This window comes from Narcine bancroftii, chromosome 6 (genome assembly GCF_036971445.1).
Source record: "Narcine bancroftii isolate sNarBan1 chromosome 6, sNarBan1.hap1, whole genome shotgun sequence".
Lineage (NCBI taxonomy): Eukaryota > Metazoa > Chordata > Chondrichthyes > Torpediniformes > Narcinidae > Narcine > Narcine bancroftii.
In genome coordinates, this window is record NC_091474.1 from 196849928 (window position 1) to 196867229 (window position 17302).

General features: G+C 42.1%; 1 protein-coding gene across 3 annotated transcripts in view; it reads right to left on the reverse strand.

Moving 5' to 3' along the window:
- Positions 1-17302, reverse strand: part of faxcb (failed axon connections homolog, metaxin like GST domain containing b) — a 70774-nt gene that overhangs the window by 27688 nt on the left and 25784 nt on the right. Inside the window, exon 1 of one of the 3 annotated variants that reach the window (XM_069887132.1) lies at positions 3517-3750. The exons of the other annotated variants lie outside the window; for them this stretch is intronic. Coding sequence (XP_069743233.1) covers positions 3517-3633 — 117 coding nt within the window. The 5' untranslated portion in view covers positions 3634-3750. Of the gene's footprint in view, positions 1-3516; positions 3751-17302 lie in introns of those variants that run through there. 3 annotated transcript variants of the gene reach the window in all.

The following is a 17302-nucleotide window of genomic DNA, read 5'->3' on the forward strand; positions in this document are numbered from 1 at the left end:
CTGACAACCTACTACAAGTGTGCAGTCGTTGCCTCGCTTCGGCAATTGGGACCAGTCCAGGCGTTGATAAGTATAGTTGGGAAGGGCTTGCATATTGTAGTTTGAAATCAGCTTTTGAATTTGTAATAAACATTTGTATAAACTGAACTGCTCATGGCTTGTATCTCTATTTTCTTTCGGTAGCTCAAACACTATGACCAATCTAAAATGAACAAAATGAGAGGTATAAGTTTACCCAAGACAGTCCTGTACACATGTTGTACGATTGTTTTGTAGCACTCTGAAGGGGCCCTCATACAACCTCTGTAAAGATGGCCTCTGTGTACCTCTGCACACAAACACAAACTCCCAGTCCCAGAGTTCCTTTGGGATACAGGGTGTCATTGTTCCATGCCTTGACATGGGAACTGGGGCAAATTTTCCAATCTGCTCCTGCAGTCTGCTTAAGACTTCAGTTGGTGGCACCTCTTGTCTGCATGCTGCGGGCACCAACTCCCCAAGTACAATGAGCAGGCTCCATAAACCAACTCAGCTGATGAGGAGCTGAGATCCTTCTTGGGTGCCATTCTTATTTCCAGGAGGATCCAGGGCAGCTTGTTCGCTCAATCAGGTCCCTGAATGTGGGCCATCAGTGCAGCCTTCATGTGCCTATGGAACTGCTCCACATGCCATTCAACTGCGGGTAGTAGGCTGTCGTGTAGTAAAGCTGCATTCCCAGCAGTCACAACAAAATGACTCAGAGTGAGGAAGTAAACTGTGGACCTCTGTTGGAGGTGGTATGTGTGGGTAGGCTGACCTGAGATACCTAGGCAGAAATAAAAGCTTCTGCACATGAATCATTCGATAAGTTCATCATAGGAACCGTCTCTGGCCACCTAGTGAATCTGTTGATGATCGTTAACACATACCTAGACCCACATGACACTGGAAGCAGGCCGACAGTGTCAACATGCACATGGTTGAATCTGCGCTGTGACGGCTGGAAAGGCTGAATCAGCGCCTTCACATGCCTTTGCACTTTTGCAGATGGGCAGTTCGTGCCCATCTTTACCCAGTACGTGACCTGCTTTTGAGTCCATGCCATACAAACTTGTCAGCTATCAGGTGGACCATTGCTTGATTTAAGGGGTGGGACAGTCTGTGAATGGTATTGAAAATGCAACATCTCCACACAGCAGGGATGATAGGATAAGGCTGACCTGTAGAAACATCGCACAGGAGATTGGTACCTTGCAGACCAAAGGCTATATCCTTGAGTTGCAGTTCTATAAGCCAGGAGTTCGTTGTCCCGTGACTGAGTTTTGGCAAGATCGATGTAGTTTACACCCGGAGAGACGGCACGTACTGCTAGCAATCTGATGCCTTCATGAAGCTGCTTGTGATCAGTAAAAACCATGAAGTCCCTGCCTTCCAAAAAATAGCGGAAATATCTGACCGTTAGGTACAGCGCCAGCAGTTCCCTATCGAATGTGCTGTATTTAGTTTCCGGAGGGCAGAGGTGCCTACTAAAAGTGATAGAGGCTTCCATTGTCTATTGGTGTTCTGTTCCAAGACCCCACCTACTGCTGCGTTGGATGCATCTATCAACAAGGCGGTTAGTGCATCCATTTGTAGACGGACCAGAAATGCTGCCTTCACTAGGGGTCTTTGGTCTGCTGGGATGCTACTGTCATCTCCTTTGTCCACCCGAGTTCTTTGGCATCATTGGACACGAGGTTGAAGAGGTTTTTCATAATATGAGCTGCAGAGGGTAGAAAACGATGATAGAAATTGACTGTCCCCACAAATTCCTGGAGTCCTTTGATGGTATCGAATTGAGGATGGCTTCCACCTTGTTAGGCAATGGAACGACACCCCGGCTGCTGATTTGATGTCCCAAAAACTCGATAGAGGACGGTCTGAATTGCACTTAGCTGGGTTCACAGTTAGCCCAAACTCCAGTAGACAATGGCAGAGTGAAGGCAGATGGTGCATGTGCTCCTTGTGGGAGTGGCTGGTGTCGAGTATGTTGTCCAAGTATACAAAAATGAAATCCATGCCATGCCTCACTGATGGTGGACTTAAAATGGTGCCGGTTGGTGAACACCGCAATATTCCTGACTTTCCACCTTGGAAAGTCCAAGTATACAAAAATGAAATCCATGCCATCCCTCACTGTGTCCATCAGTCGCTGAAATATTTGTGCAGCAATTTTGAGCCCAAAAGACATTTTCAAAATTTGAAGAGACCGAATGGTGTTATGTTGGTGGTCTGGGCACATCCTCCGGGTTTACAGGTATTTGGTGGTACCCACATTCCAAATCAATTTTAGAAAATATCCTTTCCCCATGAAGATTAGCTGTAAAGTCCTGTATATGGGGCACAGGATAGCGGTCTGCAGTGGTAGCATTGTTGAGATGTCTGTAATACACATAAGGTCTCCAATCTCCCGTGGCTTTGGGCATCATATGTAGTGAGGAAGCCCACACGCCATCAGACCTGTGTATGATTCCAAGCTCCTCCATTTGGTTGAACTCGTTTTGCAAGCCACAACTTGTTGGGCGGCAGCCATTGGACTCGGGCATGTAGATGAGGTCCTTGGGTGAGGATGTGATGTGCGACGCCATGTTTGAATGTGGCAATGGAGAACTTGGGAGTGATATGTCCAGAAACTCAGCAAGAAGATTGGCCAATTTGTTGTTTGAGTACTCCATGGCATCTAGGTGTGGGACGGGTAGCTTGGGTTTTCCAAGGTGGAAAGTCAGGAACATTGCGGTGTTCACCAACCGGCACCCTTTTAAGTCCACCATCAGTGAAAGGGTTCTGAAGAAGCCGGCACCCAGCAACGACCAGAACACAGCAGCAAGAATGAACTTCCATGTGAACTTATTGTCACCGAATTTCAGGGATATGATCCATGAGCTGTACGTACGTATCGAACTGTCATTCACCACAGTGAGCACCAGACCCACGCTCCTGGTAGGGGTGTCAAAGGTCAAAGGAAGAAGGATACTAACCTCTGCACCCATGTCAACTAGAAATTTGTGCTGGGAGAGTTCATCCCAGATGTACTGTAGGCTGTTAGGGTGGCCATCCACCAGAGCCATTGTCACAGAGTCATGCCTGTCCGGCAAAATGTGCACCCTCATCACCACTAATGCAGCACTAATTTCAGAGGGCCTTGTGCCTTGTGTTTCACGCACCACAGATTGTCTGCATGGGCAACCACTGTTCGAGGGTTATCAAAGTACTCGACAGCCAACATGAGGCAGATGTCTTCTGGCAGATGCTCTAAAAACTGCTTGAAGAGCAAGCAAGGCCTATGGCTGTCTGCCAGTGTCAACACGTTGTTCATTAACTCCAAAAGGCTGCGGTCCCCCAGGCCATCAATATGGAGGAGCTGTACAGCATGCTCATGCCGTGAGAGACTGCAAATCCGGAGAAGGAGGGCTTATGGGCTTCATACTTGCCAAGAGCTGGTGGGTCCCGAAGGAAACGCACTACTTGACCGGCCGTGTCCTGGTCAAGGGCACTTACCACATGATAGTACTTAGTGGCATCCACTTCTATCTTGAGAATGTGGAACTGCACCTCAGCCTGCCCAAACCAAACTTCAGGTTCAAAATACAGGCAGTTCGAGTGAAACCAATGCATTGTCCCTGTTGTGTCCAAAATCTATTTAGACCTGTTGGGGTCACCAATGTAGCAATAGTGTTGCAGTGCAAAATGAAGAACAAAAAAAATGATCAGACGAGTCGAGTTGAAGTTCAGTAAAAGTTGTTTACTCAAACAATCACATGTAGCTTTTAAAACCCTGTACATTCCAAATGATGCCATCACATTGTGACATCATGACATTGCTCGGAACCTCCCGAGCTGATTCGATCAAGCCTCCAGTGAGCTGTTACATAATAATCATTTTAAACCACAGTACAGTACAACATGTGAGCCTAGCACTTGAACTGTTATTAACGGAGATTTATGCTCGTAGATGGTGATTCAGAGAGTTAGTTGGAGATAATATTTGTCATTTACAGGTGTTTTGCTGTTTGTGCTTCTGTTCATTCAGAATCAGAATGTATTGTCATGAACGTCAGGAAATCTGTTGTTTTGCGACAGCATCACATTCATATAAACCTTACAAAATAAATAAAAATAAAAATGTGTAGGCTGCATTGCAGCTCAGAAAAAAAAAACAATAATTAACTTTAAATTCAATACATGAGGTATATTTATGCTGACCTTTACTGAACCAAGGAGTGGGAGGAACAGCACTGGGAACTGAATGTTCAAATGTCATTGCCATTAAAAAGTGCAGCATCATTTTCTGAACATTGTGACATTAATTAAAGCAGTATATTGACCTCCAATTTTCAAAATAAAAAGATGCGAAGAAGAAATGTGAAGAGGGTTGTCTGAGAGTCATGTGAGGGGTACAGAAGTCCTCTTGGGGAGTGGAGTGTTCAAAAATTGAGCAAGGAAGGTCTGACTGCAGAACTTCTATTTGGATGGACTTTGAAAGGTAGATATCAGGGAAGGCCATCAAGAGTCTGTGAGGGGTTTGAGATTTGGAGGGCATGAGGGAGCAGAAATTAAGAGTCAAGTAAGAAGGACTAAGTGTTGGACCAGGAATATTTAGTATTAGGTGGGGAGTCCTATAGTCCAAAGAGACTCTCTTATACCAGGTGGAAGTCTCAAGGTACACTGAATTTAAAATGTTAATGGGACTTTTTTTAGTTCAGTGAGGATCAAGGTAGGCTCAAGGATTGCAGCAAGGTTGGGTTCAATCAACTTAGCAGCAGGAGAGAGAAGAAAGAAATATTACAAGTTTTTTTTATTGACTTGGATCGTTTATTTGCTACACTCAGGAGACTGTGTGATTGGAGCTGAGGTGGAAGTGCTGGAAAATCTGGCACAATCTGCCAGCCAATAGTCTGTGAGGGTTTCTCTTGTCAGAGTATTTCCTTTCATCATAATGTACATCAGCAGCTCTATCTATTCCTCCCATCAATTTGGCAGATTTGCATCTACCATTCTGCTGTTGGATTGGCAATGGAAGTGCACCAAAGTTCCAGTCATGCATCCTTGGGCCTATTTGTCACCCTTAAGTGATAGCAAACCTGATCAATAAATGCCTAAAGCTACAAAGAACATGCGCCCGAATATGAAAGTTTGCCCTGTTTGTGAGCTTGAAATGAGTGCTCCTTTCCAACTGCATGATCCATTAAAAATAATTCACAGCTGCCATTTTGTTATTACAAGAATCATGGGAAAGTGGACAGAGACTTTATGAAATCCTTCTTTACTCGCAGCTAAAAAGCAAAAAAGGCTGGCATGGAGGGGAGGGAAAATGTAGAGGAGGGGGATACAGGCATACCCTATATAACATGGTTAATATGTTCCAAACAAGTTCACTGCTATGGAAAACTGCACTGTTCAAAGAATTATTACTATGTACTTTAATGTAATAGGTTCCAATCCTATAATTATTTATTCTTTTATCTACATCTCCTATGCAGACATGTGGATAACATATTTAAAAGTGATATATAGAATTGAAAAATTACAATGATCTTTATTGGCAATAAATGAACATTGTTTATTTAAGAAAATATCTGTCTAATGTACAGTAGTTTGCACTTCTTTAGTTCCAGATCCCCCCCACCTGTCTTCAGCAAACTTAGCCCGCAACACCCGTCAGGTGAGGAGGTGGGTGAGGGGGAAGTCAGTCTCAGGGTTGTGGAGATGCAGAGCCAGGTAATTGTTAGATGCCTGCTTTCAGTTTGAGATGGTGACAGTCCACTCAGAATGGTGACTGCCCGCTTGATACAGTGACCGTCACCGTCCCGAGCAAGCAGTCACCTACCTGGGCAGTCATTGTCCCAAGCAGGCAGTCACCGACCTGACCAAGCAGTCACCGTCCCTAGTGGGCAGTCACTGTTCAAGTAGGCACCATTTCAAGTTAGCAGTCACCGACCTGACCAAGCAGTCACCGTCCCTAGTGGGCAGTCACTGTTCAAGTAGGCACCATTTCAAGTTAGCAGTCACCGACCTGACCAAGCAGTCACCGTCCCTAGTGGGCAGTCACTGTTCAAGTAGGCACCATTTCAAGTTAGCAGTCACCGACCTGACCAAGCAGTCACCGTCCCTAGTGGGCAGTCACTGTTCAAGTAGGCACCATTTCAAGTTAGCAGTCACCGACCTGACCAAGCAGTCACTGTCCTGGGTAGTCACTGTCTCAGCCAGGCAGTTATCATCCTGGGCAGTCACTGTTCCAGGCAGGTAACTGCCCGCCTAGGACAGTGACTACCCAAGATGGTAACCGCCCAGGACAATGACTGCTCACTCAGGATGTTGACTGCGCACTCGGAACAATAACTGCCCGGGACAGTGATCACTCGATTGGGACAGTGACTGCCTGCTAGGGATGGTGACTGCCTGCTCGGGACAGTGACTTCCTGGGAAAGTGATTGCCCAAGATGGTGACCGTCCACCTGGGACAGTGACAGCCCAGGACAGTGACTGCTCATCCAGGATGCTGATTGCCTGTCTGGGATGGTGACTGCTCAGGACAGTGACTGCCTGGGGTGGTGACTGCCCTGACGGTGACCACGCAAGATGGGGACTGACTGCCTGGGATGGGGACTGACTGTCCAGAATGGGGATTTACACCTTTTCCTTGAAAATACTGTCATTTTGAATTGACTGAAAATTATATGCTGAAAGAATGGCTAACCAACCTGAAATTATACCAAAATAGGCACCAGGTCAATCAATTATGTCACTAATTTTACAAGATGCCAAGAGAAATAAAAATTAGGCAGTTCAATAATTGTATCTTCAACCTGGTGAAGAAGTGCAGAAATTATATTTTTGTCTGAACAAAGATAGAATGAAAGAGCATGGACTGACCGCTCAGGACAGCGACCAACTGCATTATATCAAAACACCTGCTGTTCAAAATCATGTTATACAGGGTATTCCTGTATGTTTCTTCAATAGATATGCCTAATATGATTATCTGAACAAATTGAGTCCTGTGCCATGAACAACCACATATGACTAAAAGACATGGGCTCATTATTCTGATTAATTATACAATGAGTTATCAGAAGGGTGGATGAATTGATGAGACACCAACAATGTTGTTAGAAATATGCAGATAAATAAAACTATTTCACATGGATTCAAAGAACTAGGGATAGTGTGGGGTGGTTCCCTGAGCAGACTGTTCAAATCATCTGAAACACTATCTCATAGTCAGAACTGACCAACAAACACCAGGACCACATTTGTCTTGTGGTGACAGGAACCCTCCCAATCAGATCCATCCTGTAAGACCAGGGTACCACTCCCAATGCACAATGCCCTCAAGGTGACAGTGATGGGAAGGAGATAGAGGCCCACCTCTTTGCAGATACTGGACTTGCTAAGAGAATCTGAAGAAGGATAAAAGGTGTATTGTTTAAATTTAAATTTTAAATGTAGACATACAGACATACGGTAACAGGCCATTTCAGTCCACGAGCCCATGCCACCCAATTACACCCAATTGACCCACAACCCCCCAGTAAGATTTTGAATGGTGGGAGGAAACTGGAGCACCAAGAGGAAACCCATCTATACACAGGGAGAATGTACAAACTCCTTGCAGACAGCGCAGGATTCAAACCCCAGTCCCGATCATGGGTACTCTAATAGTGTTACGCTATCTATGAGTCACAGTTCATCCTGAGCAGCAACATAACAGAGGACATTGAATTATGAAACAGACACTCGCGCTGCTGGAAGATCATCAACTTGGCTCTATGATCTGCCAAAATCTTATTGGTCTTCCAGCATAGCAAGATGTCATCAAATGAATCATTCCAGGCTACAGGAATACATGCTGGGGAATGTGCTGCAGTTTGGTACAGAGAATGAAGTGGTTTGTGGAGAAAGACCACAGTCTAGGGTCATTCAGCTACTGGGCACAGAGGGTCTGAGTCTAGTGAAGAAGTCCCTTAAACAACTGAGTATCACCCCACAGGGCCAAATGTATGAAAAAGAAGTGCTAACACTATCATGTAAAGAACCTGAATGTTTAGATTGAATGATGACAAGAATACATGAGGTTATGCATGATACAATATAATTGGTTACACAGGCTATATATCACACCCCATAAGTTAAATAAATGGGACCCAACAGAATCAGATAGATGTTTTCGTTGTAAGAAGGAAACGAGAACAACAGTACATGCAATTTGGACATGTGAGAAAGTGGAAAAGTTTTGGGAAGATCTAAATCAGATATTAAATAAAATCACAAAAAGCAACATACCAAAAAATCCAGAGATCTTTCTTCTAAGTAATATAAGAAGTAAAGAACTAGGCCTCAAATTGGATGAAGCACAAAAAAGATTTATTATGATAGCCTTAGCTGTAGCAAAAAAATGTATAATGTCAACCTGGAAATCAGAAGAGAGCCTGAGAGTACAGCAATGGTACATAGAAATGAATAAATGTATTCCATTAAAAAAAACATATAATTTAAAAAATAAAGTCACAGTATTCGAACAAATTTGGGAACCGTACATGGAACACAACAGAGAAGTCCTACCGCGGACCTCCACCCCCTAAAATGACAGAATGAGAAGAAGACGAAATGAACTGATCCAATGTGTAAAAGTAGATGACACAATTTTCTTGTTTATTTTCATTGTGTGATGACATTGTTTAATGGATTTATTGTGTTGTATATGTTGAACGTTTAGTGGGTAGGGAAGGGGTGGGAAGGAGGGAGGGAAGGGAGGGGGAAAAAGGGGAGTAAATGACACTGTGTATATTCAAGAGGGAAATGTTTGTGTGTATTTTGGTTAGTATAGTTCAGTGTGAAAATGTTTTTTTAATTTTAAAAAAAGAATCCTTTCCTTTATATGTATATATATTTTGCAATTACAGTTTAATTTTGGAGGAAAAAATCAGTTTCCATGAGCAATCATTAAAAAAAAATATGTGCACAATTTTGAAGTACTCAAAGATAAATTTTTTTGCTCTGAATTCTCTTGGACACAGCATTACTACAGGACCTTAAACAAGGCTTCCTGTGGTTTCAGGAGGAGAGAGTTGGAGATTCCAAAGCAAGTCATGTTTAAGACAGTTTTAAATCTGGAAAATAATAGGATGGCTAATACATTGCATGTCAGTAAATGAAGCAATATCCAGAAATTGATGCATCACACATGCCAATTGAGTCTAATCAGAAACTGTGCACTTGCAATAATAAAACAACCACAAGAATTGTTGTAACAAAATTGAAACACTGAAAAAACTCTGTGTGTTAAACAGCATTTGATGAGGCAAAAAAAGTATATGTTGGGTCGAAACTCTACATCAGGACTAGATTTTTGAAATGTTTTTATCCTTTATTTTGGCCAAGAATTGTTTCAGAGCTGTTGTCACTAACTTTATCTATGTTGTCGCTAACTTTATCTACGTTGTCACTAACTTTATCTATGTGTAGAAGAGACCCACGAGCGTAAAATAGTTTGCCTCAAAACTTTGATAGAATTATGGCAACAAAGCAAAAGCAAAATGGGTGGAAAGGGGGGAATAATATGGATCTGTCTAATGTGAACAAAGTTGTTTTGATGCTCAATAAATGTTTTTTGGATTTTTTTAAAAGCACAAGCAACCCCAAAGAACCTTTTGGGCCTTTAGGTGCCTCCGTTGATGCAGAATGAACCCTCATGGAGGAATTAAGAAGAATGTTCTCAAGCATGAAGTGAGCTTTTGGAGAGAGAGGAAAGGCGATGAAGGGAAATTTCTGAAAACAATGTCATTGGTTATCGGTTAGAAAGCATCACTAAGGTACAGGTGCAAAGACAACACAATGCTAAAAACGCTACTAAAAGCAGAAACTTTTGAAACTGGCAGGGAGCCAAATGAAATGCTCACAGAACTATTGGTACAAAGACAAATAAGACGGATTTACACTCATCCAAGAAAAATAACACTCAACAGCCACATTATGACAAGTATTCATTTAATTCTAACTACCTCTCAGAACTCCATTGTCTGCATTCATCTCTAAAAGCCTCTGGAAATATTAATGTAGAGATCATTTGTGGACTGAAATCCTTTCATCAGTCTGAGAAAATGTTGACAAATCTATCAAATCACCTTTGAGTGGTAATGGTCTAAACATAAAACACTCTCTCCAGGTGACAATGGACTAATTCATCAAACCAGGACTGAGAAGGAATAATTGCACAGACTTACAGCAAACAGATAAGAGTAAGGTATAAACAATATAATCAAATGGTGGGGGGGGGGGGGTGGGGGGGGTGGGGGGGGGGGAGGGACCACAATTGTACCAATCAAATTGTCACATATATGGATATTGCTTTACAAAGGAGCATTCAGAGCAAACTTGACCAGTTTGCAAAAGTGGAAAATCCCAAGTGTGCCTGCACTAAAATCCATTGCTTCTGTTTTTCCATACTTTCATTCATTCATAACATATTTTAATTTTCCACTTCCACATATGTTGCTCACAGTAGTATTATCTGTCCATCTGTAGGCAGACTTAAATGTGTAGTTTTCCAACCAACTGTGTGGAGTCAAGAGACTGAACTAATTCCATGCAAAAACCACTCTCTAACATGCTCTCTATCTTGTGAGGGAATTTATCAAAAGCTTTGTACATTCTCGTGCTTCCTACCTTTGTTAAAGTAAAAATGCAATCTAATATATCGTATGATGTATCTTCTGATCATCGAACAGGTTTTAAGATGTCCACTCCCTCAATCTCTACTGGTGAACTCTAGCAACTTTCCAACCACAATTATACAGCCTATAATTTTCTTTCTTTTTTTAAATAGTAGAGCAAAGTGCCCAATCTTCGATTCAAACACAGGAAAAGGCCTTTCAGCTCATGATATCTGTGCCAATCATTCTGCTAATTTTAACTAATCCCATCTGCCTGCACATGGTCTATATCCCTCTATACCAGGGGTGGCCAAACTTGCTTAACATAAGAGCCGCATACCATAAACTTCAGATGTTTGAGAGCCGTAGCAATCACGCGATCGCAAGCCACACCCACTAACACTATCGTTAACAGCCCCTTTCAGGTAGCCATAATACCCGATATAAAGCAGGCTGTTGGGAGGCCACCTGAAAGCAGAGAACCCATCCCCGAGGTGTACTTAACTTATTCTCCGCTTCCGAGTGCTCCCCCTAGGCCCCTGAAAGCAGCAGCCAGAAAGTGGCTAACAGGTTTCAGGTGCCTAGCAGGGGTCAGGCTGATGACAATAAGCTGGCGACCTAAATCTCTGTGCCTGACAGCCCCCCTCCCCGCTGCCCAGTGACCTAAATTCCCGCTGCCTGATAGCCCCCGCCGGTGCGGGACATCAGAACTGGGGTGGCTGACGCGGGACTACAGGGCTGGGGCGGCCGGTGCGAGAGGTTGTCCACCCCTGGTACAGTTTTGCTGGGGAAAGTATTTTCCAATCCTTGACTTGCAAATTCACTGCAGATAGTGAAAAAGCACCGTTTCAAAAGGGAGCAATTTTGCAAAAGATTTTTTTAAATCAAGTCTACACACCAAACGATCCCCCTAGGCACCTGAAAGCAGCTAGCAGTTTTCAGGTCCCTAGGGGGAATCGCTGACAGCCTCCCTCCCCTCTGTGGACACACTACCCTCCCTGCTGCCTACATCTAAAACTCCCCGCTGGTGATAGCTACCCTCCCCGCTGGCAACAGCTACCCTCCCTGTGAGCCGCACATTACATGTCAAAGAGCCACATGTGGCTCTCGAGCTGCGGTTTGGCCATCCCTGCTCTATACCCTGCCTGCTTATATTCCTTTTTAAATTTCTCTTAAATTTTGCACTAATATCTGCTCCCAACATCTCCCCTGGCAGTGTGTTCCAGGCATTTACTATTATCTATTTTAAAAATTGCTCCACAATCTCTTTTAAATGTTCCCCTTCTCTCCTAAATCTATGGCTCTAACATTTGACAAATCCACCCTGGAGGAAAATAGACTCTACCTACCCTTTCTATGCCCCTCATAATTTTATAATCTTCCATCAGGTCGTCCCTCAGTCTCTGACACTCCAGAGCAAACAATTCAGTTTATGTAGGCTCTCCTTGTAGCCAATGCCCTCTACTTCAGGCAACAGACTGGTGAACCTCTTCAGCGCTTCTTCCAAAGACTCTACATCCTTCTGACAGTACCACGACCAGAACTGCATATAATCAATTATGGCCTCACCAAGTTTTATAAAGTTGCAACATGATTTGTCAACTTCAGTACTCAATGCTACAACTAATAAAGCCAAGTATGCCATATGACTTCTCGACCACTTGTGTTACCACTTTCAGTACTCGAAAGGAAAGGTCCCAAACTAAACAGATAGGGCACCTACAAAATTCTCACCTTCTTCTGTTAAATGCTTGGATGAAAATATTTTTTTCTTGAGGAACTCTCACTCTTTAATGACATTCTCTTCATTCTTGTTATTTTGCTTATTTTTTTCTTATGATAGCGCAGAAGAAAGCTATTGGGCCTATTGAATCTAGGCTGGATCCAGGAGAGTAATTCTTCAGACCCATACCTACTCTCTTGATTTCCTCTGATCACTAATTGTAGTGTAAATAAAAGCACTCACTCGACTAGAGAGAGAACTAATGCTTTTATTAGCTGACAACACAGGTACTGTTCATGAACTGGCTTCAGATGGGTTCAGGGTTTAGGCTGGAAACCAGGGTAATATATGGGCCCCCAGGGGAAGGGCTGGGAGGTGGGACCAGTCAGTACAGGACACTTCTAGAGAATCCCAGTTCACTACATTCACCCCTTCCTTCAGAATTAAAGGTCTGTGAATGAAGAGAACAAGGATCAAAAGCCGATAATGGACACAGAAGAGAAATATTTACAATACTATTTACAGATTCAGGCAGTCCTGGGGTCTGGAGATCCTGGTGGAGCACCTTAACACTGGGGGGGCCTTGGGCTCCTTGAGTCTCCTGGTCTGCCTGTGATGGAAGGGCAGTGGGCTGAGGCTCCAGTTCGATGATAGAGGGGGGTTCATTCTCCTCTTGAACTGAATCCCCTGAGGCCCTGAGTGGGGGCTGGGGAGAAAACATTCGGTAGCTTGTGGGGCACCTGGGGCAACAGATCCACTGTTCCAGTGGGTGCCAGGCCCCTAATGGAGACGGTATCCTCCCTGCCATCTGGGTATTTCACGAAGGCATATGTGGGGTTGGCATGAAGCAATTTCATCCTTTCCACCAGGGGTTCAGTCTTACTTCTCCTCTCGTGCTTCTTAAGAAGGACCAGATCAGGACTAGTGAGCCAGGCTGGGAGTGTAGTCCCTGATCCCAACCTTCTGTCGAATGTAAACATGAACTCATAAGGAGTAGCATTGGTCACAGTACACAGTAGCGACCAAATTGAGTGGAGTGCGATGGGGAGGACATCCTGCCAGAGCAAGTCTGGAATGCCTTTTTGTTTCAGGGAAAATTTGACAGCCTTCCAGATCGTGGTGTTCTCTTTTTCAACCTGCCTGTTCCTCCAGGGGTTGTAACTGATAGTTCTGCTAGATGCGATTCCCCTCACCAGCAGGTACTAACACAGTTCATCACTCATGAAGGCTGAGCCCCAGTCGCTTTGAATATAGCCGGGATGGGGGGATGGGAGTGGCGTGATGACATAGGGAGAAGATGTGGGAAAACACCTCCCCCTGGCAGAACTTTTAAAATCCCGTATAAAAGTTTTTAAATTATTTTTAAAACTGTTGATTGTATTGTTGAAGCATTCGACAAGCAACTATAAGAAAAACTAAGACTCAAACTGCAAAGTAAACAGCTACTAAACAGTTAATTGCCACAGAGGAACCTCAGCCTACCTCACAAATGGAGCCTCTGGATTCAATTTCCCTTCAATCTTGACCACAGCACTAGTCCAGCGGTAAGGTGCATACAACACCGGCGCTGACTTCGCATCCTGTCGCGCAAGATGGCACTGGTGCTCGACGTCGACTTACTCCCGACCAGGGGCTGCGCATCACCCGAAATGGCCCAGGCTATGGGGAGACCCAGTCTCCCTCAGTCCAGCGACTCTGGGCTGATGGGGGAGGGCATCCGCACCCACAGTCGGGACAAGGTGGCCTTTATATCAACAGAGGAAGAAGAGGACATCGCTGGAATGGAAGAGGAAGAGGAAGACCACTAGATGGAAGAGGATACAGTCATATTTCATGGTAGGCCTATGGTGAGGCAGAATTCTAAGTTTGAGTCTGATCCTCACCATTCAACTGCTGATTTGTCTAAGCAAGTGAAAAATTTAGCTGTACAAATAAACCAAGGATTCTCAATTTTGAAGGGTCAGTTTGTGGAAATGAAGGGGGAAATAGCTTCTGTTAAAATGGATGTGGCAAAAGTCGAAGGAATAATGTTAAGATAGTTGGTCTTCCAGAAGATTCTGAAGGTCCAGACCCAGTCCAGTTTTTTTCAGAAGTGGATTCCCGAGGTTGTGGGAATAACATATGTTGCGAATCGTCTGGAGTTGGACAGGGCTCATCGAGCAGAATGAAGAAAGCTGCTTCTTGGTCAAGTGCCACACTCTATCTTCATCTGTTGCTTGCATTACCAGGAAAGGGAAATGATTTTGAGACTTGCAGTACAGAATGCGAGAAGTAATCAAGATCCATTGCTTGTTAAAAATAACAGGGTATTTTTCTATGCTGATTTGAGTCAAGCTGTGATTAAATGTCGTAAATAATTTAATTCAGCTAAAGCTGTTCTGTGGAAAAAGGGTTATAAATTTGCCTTTTGTTATCCTGCTGTACTTAAAGTTTTTTATGGAGATTATCAATCTCAATTTTTTTCTGATGATGACAAAGCTCTTGTCTTTGGTAATTCTTTACCTAACAATAAGCAGCGACAAAATTCAGACAGGAGTCCTCAGCAGCTTGTTGTAATTTAGAAAGTGAAGAATGGTAAATGAGAGATGGAATCTCAACAGTTGATTGATACTGGAATTGATGATGATCAAGTCAATCAAGATTTGGAAGAAGCGTTTCACACTTGAGATGATTTTGTGTTTTATTTTTGATTGTTCTGTTTGGGGGAGGGGGGTGGTTTAACTGCTGATCCTTCCAAAGTTGTTGGCCACTTTGTGGCATTTGTCACTCCCATATAATTGAGGGAGGTAATACTATTCAGTATTTTTATTTGTGTTGACTTTTTTATGGGGATTTTTCTTTGGTTTTTTTCTTTCTTATCTTTAAGCAGATCTTTAGCTTTGCTTGTGTTGATGTCATGGGGAGGTGCTTGCCATTTATGAGATGGTTATAGTGATGTTTTATGGCTAATTTAAACTTACCTACTTTTAATGTTAATGGGCTCAATAATCCGATGAAGAGAAAGAGAGTATTAACATATATTTTAAAAAATTGAAGGTTGATGTTGCCTTTTTACAGGAGACACATTTGACTGAGAATGAACATTAAAAATTAAAATGAGATTGGGTTGAACAAGTTATAGAAACTTCTTTTAATTTTAAAGCAAGAGGTGTCGCTATTTTGATTAATAAGAAGTTACTTTTAAATTGGACTCAATTTTTGAGACATCTGATAGACTTTTGATTGTCAATTGTAATGTTTTCTCTGAATGTTGGACCTTAATAAATGTTTATGCTCTTAATATTGATGATGAACAATTTATGGTGGATTCCTTTTTTAATTTAAGATTATGATAGGAGGTGACTTTAATTGCTGTTTAGACCCACTATTAGATAAATCTCCTAAATCGATAATTAGAACTAAAGTAGCTAAACAGTTACTGGTCCTAATGAAAGATATGAATTTGGTAGACATATGGAGGAAATTAAATCTTAAAGAAAAATATTTTTCATTTTATTCATTTTGCCACAATTGTTATTCTAGAATAGATTTGGTTTTAGTATCAGCACAATTACGAGGTCAACTTTTTAAGGCAGAATATAAGTCTAGGATTTTGTCTGATCATTTCTTGTTATTAATTACCTGTACTGCTTCAGAGAGAGTAGAGAATGTTAAATCGTTTTTGTTGAAAGATCCTGAATTTTGTAAATTTATAAGGGACCAAATGCAACTTTTTTTTGAAAATAAATACAGGATCAGTTGACAGTAAATTTGTTTTATGGGATGCTTTGGAAGCCTATTTATGAGGACAAATTATTAGTTATTCTGTTAAAATTAGAAATGACAAATGGCTGAGATTAACAAATTGGAAAAGGAGATAGATATTTTGGAAAAAGATTTACAACTGAATTCTATGGAATTTAAGGAAATACGTTTAGTTAATTTGAAATTACAGTATAATTCATTACAAACATATAAGTTTGACAAATTATTACAGAGAACTAAACAGCGATATTACAAATTGGGTGAAAGAGCTCACAAAATATTAGCATGGTAGTTAAAAACAAAACAAGCTTCTAGAATAATAAATGCTATTAGGCATGGCTCGATGATCATGTATAAACCCCAAGAAATTAATGATGAGTTTTATATGTTTTATGAGAAATTATATACCTCTGAAGTATCGGAATATGAAGTAAAAAGGGATTTTTTTTATCTGGTTTAACTTTACCTTCCTTAAAGGATATGGATATTAAGGATTTAGATGCTTCCCTTGCTACTAAAGAATTGATGGAAGCACTTTGGTTAATGCCGAATGGCAAGTCTCCAAGGGACGATGGGTTTACTCCTAAATTTCAGGATTTATTAATTCCTTTACTGATGGAGGTTCTGGAGCAAGCAGTGAAGACTGGGTCCTTCCCAGATTCTTTTCCTAAAGCAATTATTACTGTTATTCTTAAGAAGGATAGAGACCCCTTAAAGGCAGTATCCTATAGATTATAAAATTGTTGCCAAGGTTCTGGCAAATAGATTAGCCAAATACTTACCCAATTTGATTCATGTAGATCAGGTCGGTTTTATTAAGAATTGATACTCAGCAAATAATGTTGTTAAGTTGATTTCTTTAGTTAATATTTCTTGGGAGCAGTCTGACCAACCAATGGTAATTTCTCTTGATGCAGAAAAGGCCTTTGAAAGAGTAGAATGGAGTTTTTTGTTTAAAGTTTTGAAAAAGTTTAATTTTGGGCCTCTTTTTATTGGTTGGATTAAGGCTTTATATAAAACTCCTACTGCTAGGGTAGTGACAATTGGACAGGTGTCTTTACCTTTTTTGTTATCTATATCGACTAGACAGGGTTGCCGTTTGTCACCAGCTCTATTTGCATTGGTCATTGAACCTTTAGCTCAGATGATTAGACAGGACAGTACT